The 15017-nt window shown below is 49.0% G+C and overlaps 1 protein-coding gene across 5 annotated transcripts in view; it reads right to left on the reverse strand.

Annotated features, from left to right (window-relative positions):
* Positions 1-15017, reverse strand: part of LRIG1 (leucine rich repeats and immunoglobulin like domains 1) — a 164357-nt gene that overhangs the window by 2888 nt on the left and 146452 nt on the right. For all 5 annotated transcript variants that reach the window (XM_073901516.1, XM_073901517.1, XM_025884709.2 and 2 more), the window contains 5 exons: positions 11206-11369; positions 3551-3871; positions 1974-2255; positions 1084-1503; positions 550-675 (listed from right to left, as the gene is read on the reverse strand). In XM_073901516.1, coding sequence (XP_073757617.1) covers positions 550-675; positions 1084-1503; positions 1974-2255; positions 3551-3871; positions 11206-11369 — 1313 coding nt within the window. The remainder of the gene's footprint in view (positions 1-549; positions 676-1083; positions 1504-1973; positions 2256-3550; positions 3872-11205; positions 11370-15017) is intronic.

The raw sequence follows: 15017 nt of genomic DNA on the forward strand, positions 1-15017 counted from the left end.
GAGAACAGGCGGCACTTAATAGAACAGTCCCTTTTACACTATTCTTTACAATGGTAGGTGCCTGCTGACCAGCAAGAAGCATTTTAACACAAGCTGCCCCATAGGCAGGCCTTTCAGTGTCCGGGGCCAAGCCGGTGAGCAGTCCGTGTGAGGATGGACTTGCCCCCTGTAAGCACTCAGTCTCCCCTGTAGAGGTAGCTCACCCTGGGAGAGCTTTCTAGTAGCAGAGACTGGACCACAGAACAGGTCTGGGCCCATCCCCTACTCAACAAATGGATTGGTTTCAGGGCCTGTAATGGCCTTTACAGCTTCTTCAATCCTACCTTATCCTGACCAGGAGATGCTGAGCCCAATACAGCAACTTCCCAGGGGTTGGACTTTTAAAACCTTGCAGAACATGCGTAGGATAGGGCCAAAAAAAACCCCAACAGAAGGCCTGAGTCTGCCAGCCTTTGAGGTCAGATGTGCTCAGCATTAAGGCCATGCACCTGCCCTAGGGAGGGGCAGAGGCTTGTGAGGACAGGGTCACAGCAGACTTTGAGGCCTTACCGTTGCTCTCGATGTGCCCATTGGCCTGAGGGCCACCCTCTGTCCTGATCACAGTTTCCTGCCGGTCAGAAAGAGTCCCCTGAGACGAGAGGTAGCTTGGAACATCCGGTGGCACAATGGTTTCATCTGCAAGGAGATAGGACAGTCCGACACCAGGTGTCCCCCATCCTTCGTGGGGGTTAGCTGTGAAAACACGGGCTCCCTATGTGGCGCAGACACGAGGCTCTCCCGACAGCAGCTGCCCGGGCTGTGCAGGGATGGTCTGGAGGGCCCGGCTTAGCCCCACTTGTCCGCTCGGCTGTAAAAAATACAGCAGCTGGAGCTCTGAGCCCACGAGAGCGCGAGCGGGGATGGCGAGGGAGCCAGAACCAGCAGAAGCACGGTACGGGTGGTCACTGCAGCGAGCCACCACGTAGCCACCGCACTCAGGCCCAGGGCACCCCGCCGGCACATCCCCGCACCCTGCCTCCTCCCCACACAGCGCCGTGCTTCCCTCCTGCCCCGGGGGGCTGAGCTCAGCCAGCAGAGGCTGACCTGTGTTGGTGACACTGTACTCCTCGCTCTTCTTCCGGGTCTGGTAGATGATGCACACCCAGACCAGGGACGTCAGGACAATGCTGCACACCACGGCGATGGTGAAGATGCCCACAGTGCTGCCGTCCTTCCTGCAGCCGGGGGCAGGCCGGATGCTCAACTGGCTGTGGGCGCGCTCCGTGCCCAGGGTGTTGGAGATCTCGCACGTGTACTGGCCCGCGTCCTCCACCACCACGTTCTGGACGATGAGCAACTGGTTGCCAGGTGTGAAGTGGTGCCGCTCAGTGAGGCTCAGAGGGCGGCCCCCCTTTAACCAGGTGATGCGGGGCGTCGGGTTCCCGGTTGCTTTGCACTGGAGTGCCACTGTTTCTCCCATGGACACCACACGGTCCTCTAAGGGTGCCACCAAGGATGGGGTTTCTGCAAGAAGTCAGAGGAGACCGGACGGTTATTCTGGGGGCCTGCCCTGCCTTCCAGACAGATCCTGTAGCAGAGTGGTGAGCTTTCCAGACCTCACACGATGACTAAATCACAACCATTCTGGGGGGTGGCTGCGACCAGAAGGTAAAACTACTGGGCCACAGAGAAGCCCCCTCTCCCCCCCACCTGTCCTGTGCCGGGCTTGTGTGTCTATTCTTCAGCAAAACACACCCCTCCAGCCCGAGGGCAGTCTGAGAATGTTCCATACCAAAGCCCTATGAAAAACACCCCCTTAATTCACTTAAAAAAAAAAAAAAAACCACTTGTCGAACTGCTTTCTAACATTTTCTGGAAAGTTTTAAACAGAGAAGCAGCCTGGCACGCTCAGTCATGGCCTGCCGCCCGGAGGGGTGGCACCCCTGCCCCCCTGGCGCACGCGCGGACTCTACTCAGTGTGCGAGTGCTCGGACCAAAGACTGTCAGGGTGGCATTCGCGGAAACGGTGCCGGCCGAGTTCTGGGCCGTGCAGCTGTACACCCCCATGTCCTCGATCTTCACGTTCGTGATGAAAAACACGTCGTCGTCAGGCATGACGTGCATGCGTCGCTCACGAGCGGCGGGGAAGTCCGTGCCTCCGTCCTTCTGCCAAGCGATCTGGGGGTTAGGATGGCCGGTGGCAGCACACTCGAGGCGGGCCGTGGTGCCGGTCCGGATGGCAATGTCATGGGGCATTTTGGTGAAGGACGGCAACACTGCAAAATACAAACGGCGTCAGGCTCGCAGGGAGGAAGAGCTGGATGCAAGGGCCGGGACCGTCCTCTGGCAAAGAGCCCCCCGCTCGGCGGGTGGCTGTCCCCTCCCCACCCTCTGCACCAGCGTCTGAGAGAGCAGTCGGCTCCCCCAAACTGCCAGCATCCTGCTCCCATGGCTCGCTTTTGTCACCCCGAGGCTGCCTAGTACCCCGTCACGTGCAAACCATTTATGAAGCAGTTCCTCTAGGGGGACAGACCGTAAATACTGGGGTCTGACACTTGCCTGCCTCCATTAACCACCAGAACAGCCCGGACAGGACGTAATGACGGAGAAGGAGGACGTGCCTCGCCCTAGAGCAGCGGGATGCCCTTCCCTGTTGGGGAACGCCATGGCGGAGAGATGGTTCGGGGGCCCCTCATTGGGCACTGGCCAGCTGTAGGCAGCAGGCTAGCTTTTTTCTGCCCCTACTCCCTGGCTCAGCGGCGAGAGCACATGCCAGGACACCACTGCAATTCCCGTTGGGGTTACTTTGGTGGCAAGTCTAACAGTTCACGGAGCTTTTGATACAAAGGCCTCCTTCAGAATAAGCCAAGACAACAGGCAAAGTGGGGTAAAAGAATGTGTTTTCCTGTGGTCTTTAAGGGCTCCAAGACACGGTGGTTCCAACAGTTACTACCTGGAGGCTTAATAACCAGGTTAGGGTGCTGGGGTGCTTAACTCCTCTGGCTGTTGGCTTCCCTTATTCTGCTCTAAATTCACTGTGACAGTTAGCAGCCCTGAGAATAGCAACCTTGAGAGGCTCTAAAGTTCAGAGGGCAGGAGCTTCCCCCACAATCAGGGCATGCTCAGAATCTGGACACCGGACAGCATAGTTTGCGGAGAATAAAAAATGGAAAAAAGCACAAGCCTTGGGCCCATCATTTCATTTAACATTAAAAAGAAAGAAAGAAAGAGAGACAGAAAGAAAAGAAAAAGAAAGAAAAGAGAGAAAGAAAAAGAAAGAAAGGAGAGAGAAAGGAAGGAAAGGAAGGAAAGAAAGAAAAGAAAGAGAGAAAGAAGAGAAAGAGAGGAGAGAGAAAGAGAGAGAAAAGTCACCAGAAACAGGAAAAACAGGAAAATCACTGAGAATAACCCTTCCATCTACAGAACTTGCTCTGGGGCCCCCCGGCAACTAGGGACACAGTAATGTCCTGAAGAGGCTCAGTGTCTCCGGTCTGCAGCCTTCCTGCAAGGGCATGGAGAACCACGTGTGGCTTTGGGGGATCGCACACCAGAGTAAACCGTGCTGCCTCACCGTTCACAACGAGCCTGGCCTTGTGCGAGTAGGTGGAGCCGAAGTGGTTGGTGATGACGCACTGATAGCGGCCCTCGTGTCCGAACGTGACGTGGCGCAGGTGCAGGATGGTGGTGTACTCCATCACCTTCCCGTCCTGGGCACGGACGTGGGCGAAGTTCTCCATGTCGGCGTTGGCCAGGGCCTCGTTGTCCTTCTTCCAGGCAAACGTCATGGGGGAGCTGCTGCTGCTGGCGGCAGAGCACGTGAACCGGATGTCCTTGCCCACGATGGCCACGGTGGGCTCTGGCTGGGTGATAATCTGTGGCTTTGGTAGGTCATCTGTGGAGAGGAGAGCCAAACTGAAGAGTCTCCCACCCGGGCTCTCCAGCCACACGGGGGCCGCACCTTTCAGGGCCTCTGCTCGCCCTCAGCTCCACCAGACCCCGTAAGCGCCTCCCACCGTGGATATCTGGCCTTATCCGGATATCTGGATATCTGGAGACCCCAGAGCAGTGATCACCTCTGGGACCACGCTCCTTGACAAACCCATCCACCAGTGCTCGTGTGCCAAGGCATACGTCTCAGCAGTCTCCATGAGACCACTACAGGGCACTGCACTTGCTCACCTCAACACAAAGTGCACTAACACAGAGTCTGGAACTGTCCGTTGTGATTGCACAGACCTTACCCACCAACTTCACTCCAAGAGGAGGGGAGTGAGAAGCACTTCCAGAATGCGAGACAGATGCCTCCAAAAATCTGCACCTCCATTAAAGCCACAGCAACACTAGCGAAAATGGTTCTCATCTACCTTTTCAGAATTCTGGAAAGCTGTACCAAGCAAAGGCTGTAACAACGCATGGAGGGTTAACTCAAGAAAACGCCTGAATCTCAGGAAGGAAAATGAGCTTTGTGGCATTTAACTTGGCTTAAGTCCCATTCCTTTCTGCCTCGCTTTGTGGTAGCCTGAAAACCCAGCAGCCAAGCGACCACTGAGGGGGGGCGCAGAATGGCTGTGGAGCCTCCACAAAAGCCCCATCCTCTGGCATTATTTGAGCTGATGCAGTTGGCTCGGCAAGGGAGCCCTGGCCCTAGGACATGGGACAAAAACAAATGGCAGCCAGCGGTGAGGCAGTATCCACTGGAGCCAATAGGAGGCTGGCCCAGAAATGAAAAAGGAAGAGAAAGTGGTGAATGAAAAGGTCCAACATGTTCCTGAGGATCTAGAAGGTAAGGCCACGTGCACGCATAGGGCTCTATGCATGCCCGAGAAAGCCCTGAGACGAGCCTCATTTCTCACCTGTGATTACGGATCGGTGCCAACAGGAAGTGGCCGCATACCCTCAGCACAACAGAGATGCTGGGCAAAGGATGGGAGACTTTCTGAGGTGATTGAAGGGTTCTCTGTCCAGTCATTAGCTAACCAGGGAGGCACTTCAACTGCTGCATAGAACAGACTACAATATTTGTCCAGGAAAGTCACTCAACAAATGGTAATAATACACAGAACAACAACAAACCAGGGGCAAGATGGAGGGAGAATCTGATCTCTGGACTTGCCACACTATTGTAAAGGCTCAGTTTCCAATAAAAAACTACAAAACATGCAAAGAAACAGGGAAAAAAAAAGCAGTCAATGGAAACTGTTCTTGAGGAAGCCCAGCTTTTAGACGTAAAACTTTAAATTGGCTTTATAAAATATATTCAAAGAACTAAAGAAAATCATGTCAAAGAAAATTAAAGGAAAAGTATCTGAATACTTTCCCACCAAACAAAGAATGCCAATAAAGAACTAGTAATTGTAGAAGTAAACCAAATGTAAATGTGGGAGTTTAAAAGTATAATAACAGAAATGAAAAATTCACTAGAGGGGCTCAATAGTCCCACTGAGCAGACAGAAGAGCTGGTGAAATTGAGACTATCCAATCCAAGAAACAAAAAGCCATGAAGGCTAAGGAACAGTCCCAGAGACCTGTGGGACAGCCTCAAGCATGACAACATACAAATAATGGGAGTCCAAGAAGGAGAAGAAAGAAAAGAAACAGTATTTGTAGAAGTAATAGCCCCAAAGCTCCCAAATTTGATGAAAAACAGGCAGCTACCCATCCATGAAGTTCAACAAATCCAAAAAGGATAAACTCAAAGATCCCCACCCAGAAACTTAATAGTCAAACTGTCAGAAGCCAGAGACAAATAATCTTGAAAGGAACCGGAGAGCTGCAACCCTTCACACAGAAGGGATCCTCAGTGGCATGAACAGCTAGCTGATTCCTCATCGGAAACCACGGAGGTGAGTAGGCAGACACATTCAAAGCACTGAAAGAGTGTCAGCTGCGAATTCTGTATCCAGCAAAACCATCTTTCAAAGGTGAAGGAGAAATTAAATCACTCTCAGATCTAAAAACAGAAAACCTGACAGAATTCACTGCTACCAGACCTGCCCTACAAGAAATACTAAAGGGAATCCTTCAGGCTGAAATGAAAGGACACAATAGTAACTCAAATCCACACAAATAAAAAACACCGTTAAAATAACTACATAGGTAAGTATGCAAGTACATATTGTTGTTTATAACACTCTTCCTGTCTAACTTAAAAGGCATCTACATAGAGCAATAATCACAAAACTGTTGATAAGCTTATGATAAATAAAGATAGAATTTATAGGACAACAGTACCAAAAAGGAGGAGCTCCACAAATGGAGCTTAGTAGGAGCAAAATTTTGCATACTACTGAAGTTAATTCCATTATTAATCTGAACTAGATTGTTTTAAGATGTTAATTATAATCCCTACATCAATCATTAAGAAAATAACTCAAAAAATAGTAAAATAAATAAGGGAATTAAAATGGTATATTAGAAGACATATAATACAAAACCAGTCAGTAATGAAGAAACACAGGAACAAAAAACATAAAACACATAGGAAACAAATAGCAAGCAGCAAATTCTGTCTTACCAGTAATTATATCAAACAAATCAATTAAACCCTCTAGTCAAAACACAAGATTACCAAAATGGATAAAAATGGATAAAAACCTATGCTTTCTTGTTGTAAGAGATACACTTTGGATTCAAAGTCACAAACAGGAAAACAGTTGTCAAAAGAGAGTTACAGTGTCTATACTAATATCAGATAAAATAAACTTTAGGACAGAAATGGTTACTAGGGAGGAGTAACTTTTTATAAATGTAAAACAATCCATCCCCAAGACCTAAACATCCAACATATATGCACCTAACAGAGCTCCACGAAACAAGCAGCAGAAACTGACAAAACTGAAGAAAGAAATGGACAGTGCAACAACAGTTTGTAGAACTCAATACTTCACGTTCAATGATTGGATAAAACCATTAGGCAGAAGATCAGTAAGGCAACAGGAAACTTGAATGACACTATAAACCAAATAGACCTATTAGATATCTACAGAACATTCTACCCTACAACAGCAGAATAAACATTTTTCAAGTACATGTGGAATATTCTCCAACAGAGACTGTATGTTAGATTAAAAAACAAATCTCAATAAATTTTAAAAAAGACAGAAATCAGAGTGTCTTTGCTGACAGTGCAATGAAGCCCGAAATCAGTATCAGAAGGAATACTGGGAATCGAATTTGCAGAAACTGCACTGCTCTTCTGTAAGTCAGAGAAGAAATCGTTAAAAGAGAAATTAGAAAATATTTTGAGATGAATGAAAATGAAAACACAAATACCAAAACTTAAATGCAGCCTAAAACAGTGCTTCTAAGAGATTCAGAGCTGTAACTGCCTACATTAAGGAAGATCTCAAAGTAATAACCTCATCTTATTCTTTAAGAAATCAGAAAAGCAAGCTATACCCAAACCAAGAAGGAGGAAATAATGACCACAGCAGAAATAAATAAAAGAGAAAAATAGAGGGGGGAGAAAAAAAAAATCAATGAAAACAAACGTTACTTCTTTGAAAATACTAACAAAATTGAAGAATCTGTAGACTCGTAGAGTGGGGAGGTGGGGAGAAGATTTCAAACACTAAAATTAGGGAAAAAAAAGAGGGTACATTACTACTATAACCTTATGGCAAAGAACAGGAATACTATGAATCATTTGTATGCCAACAAATGAGATTACCTCATATATGCACAGATTCTGAAAAAGACAAACTACCAACACTGACTCAAGAAGAAATAAAATCTGAAAAGATGGTAACACGTAGAGAAACAGAATAAATAATTTTAAAACGTCCCACAAAGAAAAGGCCAGACCCCAAGGACTACTCTAGTAAATTTTATCCAAAATTAAAGAATAATTACCACTAATCCTTCACATATCCTTCCAAAAAGATAGGTGAGGAGTAAACATTTCCTAACTCCACTGTATGAGTCAAGTATTCCCAGATAACAAAATTAAACAAAAACTAAACTACAGACCTTTATGAGTACAGATGCAAAAATCTTCAACAAATACACTGGTAAACCAAATCCCACAAAAAGGATTATACACCATGATCAAGTTAGATTTATCCCAGGAATGCAAGTTTGGTTTAATATCCAAAAAATCAATGTAATACGCCACATCAATAAAGGGGAAAAAAAATCCCATGTGATCACCTCAACAGATGTGGCAAAAAACATACGACAAAATCCAACACCCTTTCATGATAAAAATACTCAAAAAATTAGAAATAGAAGGGCATTCCTCAACCAGATAAAGGTCATCTATGAAAAACCCGCAACATCATATCTAATGGTGAAAGACTGAATGCTTTCCCCCAAGTCAGGAAAGACCAGGACGTCTGCCCTCACCACTTCTACTCAACACTGCACTGGAGGCTCAACCCAGGGCAATCAGGCAAGAAAAAAATAAAAGCTATCAAGATTGGAAAAGAAGAAGTAAAACTCCTGATTTTGGCTCAGGTCATGGTCTCAGGGTCATGAGATTGAGCCTTGTGTAGGGCTCCATGCTGGGTGTGGAGCCTGCTTAAGATTCTCCCTCTGCCTCTGCCTCTGCCCCTCCCCACCCGGGACTCTGGGCTTGCTTGCTCTCAAAAACAAACAAACAAACAAAAAGTACTGATACATACTAAAAAATTATGCTGTTAAAAAAGCTAGTCACAAAAGGCCATATATTGTAGGATTCCATTTATACGAAAGATCCACGACAGATAAATCACAGAGATACAATGTAGAGTCGTGGCTGTCAGGGCCTGGGGACAGGGGAGCATAGGGTGTGACTGCTCTGAACACAAAATGTCTTTTACGGGTGATGAAAAGGTTCTACAAGTAGACGGGAGCGAGGGTTATACAACTTCTCTGTGTTCTAAAGACTACCGATGGGTACACTTGACACAGGTGATGGTTACAGTATCGTGATACAACCATCTTCACAGTAAATACAAAAACATTCTCTCATGCCCTCAAAAAGAAACTCTCTACCTTTTAACTATCATCCCTTCCCCCTCCACCCTAGGCCACCACCAGTAATCACCAACCTCTCTACCACCCCGGGAGCAGTCCCCAAATGGGGACCTATTCTGGACATGACATTCACTCCTTCTGGACTTGTCATGTGGATGGAATCATAGAGGGTACAGTCTTTTGTGACCAGCTTCCTTCAATTCAAATATTTCAAGGTTCATCTATTATATGAAGGATTCCTTTTTATGGCCTAATACTACTCCAGTGCATGGCTGTACCGTATTTTATTTATCCATTCATCCAGTGATGAGCATTTGGATTATTTCCACTCTTAGGCTATTATGAGCAACGCTGCCACGAGCATTTGTGTCCAGGTTTTATGTAGATGTATTTTTGTTTCTCCTGGATACACAGCTAGAAGCGGGTTATCCTAGGTTTAATTGTCAGAGACACTTCCAAACTGTGTTCCAAAGGGGCTGCACCATTTTACGTTCCCACCTGTAGTGGAAGAGGGTTCAGACTCCCCCCATCCTCACCAACACTTGCTATCTGACTTTTTGTTGCAGGCAATGCTCATGGGTATGAAGTGGTTATTTTTCCATTTTATCAAAAAGGAGGGGGAAGATTCCCACCCAGCTTAAAACTCTGATCTCCAGCCAGTTGTTTTCCATGATTCCCATTCATAGCTGGTGACTGTTTGGGGGGCGAGCCTGAGCTACAGTGTGGAGCGAACGGCTGCTGCAGCCCAGAACACAGCAGGGCCACAGGCCGGAGGCTGGGCACAGCCGGGCCCACATCCCACCCTGGCTCATCCGGATAGGAAGATGATGCCCTGGGACAGGAAAAGGGAGGAAGGTGCAGAAAGCTCCATTTCAGGAAGGCTGATTAACAGCTGAATATTCAAGGCCCAGCTCCCTGGTGAGCAGTGGATCACACAATCACTTTGTCCTCAGGAATGGGAGCTAGGTGCAGTTTCATGTTCTGCACAAAGGTGCCCATAGACTGATCGGTAAGGAAAGCTCAGGGGCGCCTGGGCGGCTCAGTCAGTTAAGCATCTGCCTTTGGCTTGGGTCATGATCCCGGGGTCCTGGGATCGAGCCCCATGTCAGGCTTCCTGCTCAGGGGGAGCTCTGCTTCTCCCTCTCCCTCTGCCCCTCCCCCCATCTTGTGCTTGCTCTCAAAATTAAAAAAAATAATAAAGTAACTTAAAAAAAAAGTAAGGAAAGCTCATTCTGGAGGGCTGTACCACACTGGGTGTTCTTAGGGCTGCTTGCTGGACTGGATCAGCACGAAGGAGGGCAAGCCTACTTTTGGAAGCAGTGGTGGGCGGAGGCCTGGAATACAGGGGGCACCTGTATTCAGACTTCAGCAGGCACACTGGCTACCGCTCTGCCCGAGAAGTAGGGTGGAGAAGTGGACCGTGGGGGTCCCCACACTGCTAGGGCAGCTCCTGGTTAGGATCATCACATCCAAGGCACGGGGCGGGCTGGGGAGGACAAAAGGCAGGAGGGACTCCCACCTGCTCCGGAGCTCCCGTCACGCCTGGGAATCCCACCCTCGCTCCCGCTTGGAGACCAGGAGCCACTCAGAAGGCCTCTCATTCTCTGACCACATCTTACTGAGCACGAGGCAGCGCATTTCTGCTTGAGCGTGGTGCAGAGTCTCCAGCCGGTCAGCATCGCTACGCTCTGCGCACCCAAACGTGGGATGCCGACCACCCTCAGTCAAAAAGATGGCGAGACCCGTGCTCCAACAATCAGAAGGAAGAAAGAGTGTAAAGCTACAAGTGCAGATTTCAGTGGTTTGGAGAAACAGCCAGAGTGCAAGTCAACAACAAGGAAGTATTTTTACTACAGTAACAGTTCTCCTGAGACTTGTTCTTCCTGTGTTTAACCTTTCATTCTTGGGGCTGGAGAGAAACACACATTAAAACCCCAGCCTCCTATACTGAGTAAATTCACAGCTTAACCTGGGCACCGGAGCCGTCTTGAGACAACACAACTTTCTTCCAGTAACTGATTATTGTGATTTGTAACTAAACCAACATGGGCTCCCTTCTGATTAAATACACGTCCTCCAAGAACCACAGAATGAGGCGTCTCTACAGTAAATACTATGTGTGGTTTCAGTGGGAAATCAACTGCACCCAGTGGCCGGTAAGCAGGAATTGGGGTTTACTCTGATCACGGGAGTCACTCCCATTAGGAGGGGTTCCTCCTGGCCTCCTGACCCTTCGTGAAAAAAAAAAAATAGTCACAAAGACAGTCTTACCACACACAAAACTCTCAGGCGGCACAGAGAAGATGCTTCGGCCCTTTAGTGCTTCTGGGTGGGCACAGGTGGCTGTCACCAAGGCCTGCAGCGTCCTGCCCACTAACCACGCGGGCAGCCACTTGAGCTGGCAGTCACACAAGAAGCTATCACTGCTGATGTGGCTGGAAAAGAAACAAAAGGGACGTCGGAGGTGTGCCCTCAAGAAAGGGATATTCCCTGGGTACCCAGACTCCTCCCCTCGGTCACCTCTGGTCAGCTTCTGTTAACAGTCTAGAAAGGGAAAAGATTTTTCTCAGGTCCTCTCCAATAACCTGGAGCAGGATGTATCATCTGTCTGGAGATTTTCATAAAATGCAGCTCTGGCTCAGGACGTTAGGGGTGGAAACCAGGATGTGGCATTTCTAACAAGCTGCCGGGTGACGCGGACGCCGTGGGCCTTACCGACCCCATGGCGCACCACAACCTGGAGTTCACGTGTGCTCAGAGGCAGGCCACTGCTCTCCCGTGACCCTGGGGGCGCCATCTAACCTCTTCCAGCCTCTGACTGTCCAACAGAGACGAGGGGCACTGTCCCCCCTCTGCTTTTTCCCACTCTCCTGAGAAGCTATGGGAACTTCCAAACTCAGTCTGAAACTTTGATCTAAATTCTGAAACAAGTTCTGAGAAGGGTTCTTTTTCTATATTGCTGTCGGTTTTTTATTTGGCACAGCTGCCTGTTTTCTTCCAAAACGTGAGCCTCGCCAGCGCGGTTTCCTCTAGTTTGTGTGTTGTCTCTGCACCAGCACGATTCAGGAGGCCGGCAAGATTCGGCTCCGCTCCCTAAATAGTGCCTGTGAGTTAATTGCCACTGCCCAGGGAGCATGAGAATGCACAACTTTGGTTTTGTGAGGCTCCAACCAAAACAGAGAATATTTTCTTTTTCATTTCTCAGCAACTGAGGATAAGCTTTTAAAACAGAAATCGGAATCACCATCTCAGCGGACATTCCTTCCTGAGGAGTCACTCGAAGATAAGTCAACCGGAGAGTCTAGCTGCCCTGTTCCTGGAAGACCTCAAGGCTGGGAGCTTAGTAACGGAGGCCGGCCCACAGCTAGGGTGAAGGCCGAGAGAGAAACCCCGCGGCCCCCCTGTCACGGACTGCCTCTGGTACGTGGTGACAAGAGGGGGCACAAGCGGACTGAGCAAGTCCACAAGCATCACACGGGCCAATATTAGAGCAATAACCCACCTCCACCCACCATCTTCCTCCCATGTCAACCAAACCATCAAATGGACCAGCTCTTGGTTTTCCTCTACTCCACCCTGGCTTTCTAAGGAGCAGAGAGAACCGTCAAATTAGTAAACAACGAGGAAGAACGAGATGCAGGCCAGAGAACCCACTGCTAGCGAAATTCAGGAAAACCTTCCATCCTGTTCCTCGTGGTTTGCAGATGAGCCATCTAGGATTAAAATACTTTTGGAAGGTGCTTTTTCAAAGACTGAAATAACTGATCTCAGAGCCATTCTAACTGGGATGTCTGCCCACATCGAACCTTCAAATCAGCATGGGACTTTTTGGGCTGTTTTTTTTTTTTGCATTTGCATTTAATGGGCAGGGGGCGCTCTGCTTGGCGGCATCTCCCCGAGGGCTGTTCTTACTGCGGAGCTAGTCAGGTAGCAGGAGGGCTCCCACAGGCAGGCCTGAGGAAGTGGCTGACTCCCACTTTGGAAATGGGCAGCTGCTGCAGGTGGGCTGTGGGTGGTGGCCGGATGGGGTGTCGCCAGGCACCGGAAACACCGCATCCGTGACGGAGGGGAGCTCTTCCCCCTGTCAGAAGTGCTGTCACAAGCTCCCACCAAGCAGGCATTTGGCATGGCTGCCCCTCTCTGTGTCATCAGCGGGAGAGCCTGGGTGAAGTTTAGAGGAAGACACTGGGCTGTCGCCGTGAGTCTCTAGGCACTTCTGTGGAGGACAGGGACCTGTTTCATTTGAGCCACAGGAACAAAGTGAGGAAAGGAAATTTGACATTTATCATTGACTAGAAATGTGTGTGGGAAGAGTCAGGCCTCGCACCACACAGCGTTGGCCTAGCTTGCTTCAGGATTTCCTGCCTTCTCCAGTGAGGCCCACCTCACACAGAGGAGGCGAGACCTCAGCACAGAGGGGGTACTCGGGGCGGAAAGGAGACTTTTCCTAAAGAGTGAGTCAGGACCAGCAAGACCGGGGCACTTCGGTGGCTCAGTTGGTTAATTAATGTGTCTGACTCTTGATTTCAGCTCAGGTCATGATCTCAGGGTTGTGAGATCAAGCCCAGTGTCAGGCTCCGTGCTGAGCGTGGAACCTGCTTCAGACTCTCCTTCTCCCTCTCCCCTTCCCCCCAGCTCCATGTGCGTGTGCTCTCTCGCGCTCTCAAAAAAAAAAAAAAAAAAAAAGGACCAACAAGACAGATGGAGAGCAAGCCTGGCCAGACAGTAAGGACACTGACCCCCTGATCTCCCCTCCACCCACACACATTGCTTTAAAGACAAAGGTAAGGTTGGAAGATGGGACCGGGCACTGCCAGCAACCCCAAGGCTTTGCAGATCTCCACTACTCTTCCTTCTCGTCAGCTTCTAACAGGCACGGCTTTCCACAACTCCCGCCTCCAGCCATCCCATCACTCTGCTGGCTTACGCTGCATTTTCATGATTCCATCTCGAAGTGTGTTTCTAATCATCGCTTGTGGAAATTTACCCAGAGCATGACTAAGTACATGGTACAACCTGCCTTGATCAGATGGGGGAAGAAAATGACCAAGTGGAATTAACTGTTTCTCCCGTCAGAGGACTGGGCCCAGAGCCAGCCACAGCTGGGTACACGCAGCGAGCGACAGGAAACCTAGGCAGGGGTCGAGGCTGAGCCTCCAGAACCACGCTGAAGCTTATTTGGGGGAGGGTCCCCAAGCACCTGGAGGAGGCCAGTTCTTCCCAACTAGAAAAGTGTCTCAGGAAACTTCAATTTTTAGGGAGGCCAGAAGGAAAATCTCTCTGTCCTTCCCTCTTTCTTTCAGAATACTTTCCCATTTAATCAGATTACTCCCAACATCCTATTTGAAAAGTTTCAAAGAAAAGTTGAAAGAAATGCACAGTGAACACTCACCATTTTAAGACCATGACCTTTGTAAGAACATCTACTCAACGGGCCTGAATCTCACAGCTATAAAAATACCATGAGGCAGGTGCCCAAAAGGCCTCCCCTCCCCTCACTTATCCAGAGGAATATCACCAGGGGCCTGCTTTCTTTTTAGAGTACGGGGACTGCGCCTTCCCACTTCCCCATCTCTCCCTAGGGCCCACCAGGAGTGGCCTCAGGAACGAGGATGAGGTCAGGATGCCAAGACGGCCACCCTTTGGCGTCCACCCTTCTGTCAGCACTTCTAAGAAACAAAGGCCAAATCTTTCAGAAATTAATATTGCAGCTAGACTTTTTGGCTGCAAACTCAGATTAATGTATAGGAAGAAGACAGGAAGCGTGGGTGTTGCCACCTAAGTACCCAGATGAGCTCCTCAGCCACAGACTAGGGCACAGGCAAGCTCTTCCAACCCCTGTCACCCAAAGGCGCGTGGTCAATGTCTACAGCACCTCCAGCTATGAAGCGCTGTGGGGGCCTGGGACAGACGTGGGCTGCTGCCATCTCACTAACCCCACAACTACCTGTGGCCATCCCACACGTGATCTCCGTCTCGCTCACCGGCCAGTGTGCTCTTTCAGGCAGCCCCTGTCAAGAGAGCTGCTCCATTTCAAGCAAACCTACATGAGGAAAACTTGCCCAGGACATCATTTAAGTAAT

Source organism: Callorhinus ursinus, unplaced genomic scaffold (genome assembly GCF_003265705.2).
Source record: "Callorhinus ursinus isolate GAN/ISIS: 27379988/994484 unplaced genomic scaffold, GSC_fseal_2.0 scaffold15, whole genome shotgun sequence".
Taxonomy (NCBI): Eukaryota; Metazoa; Chordata; class Mammalia; order Carnivora; family Otariidae; genus Callorhinus; species Callorhinus ursinus.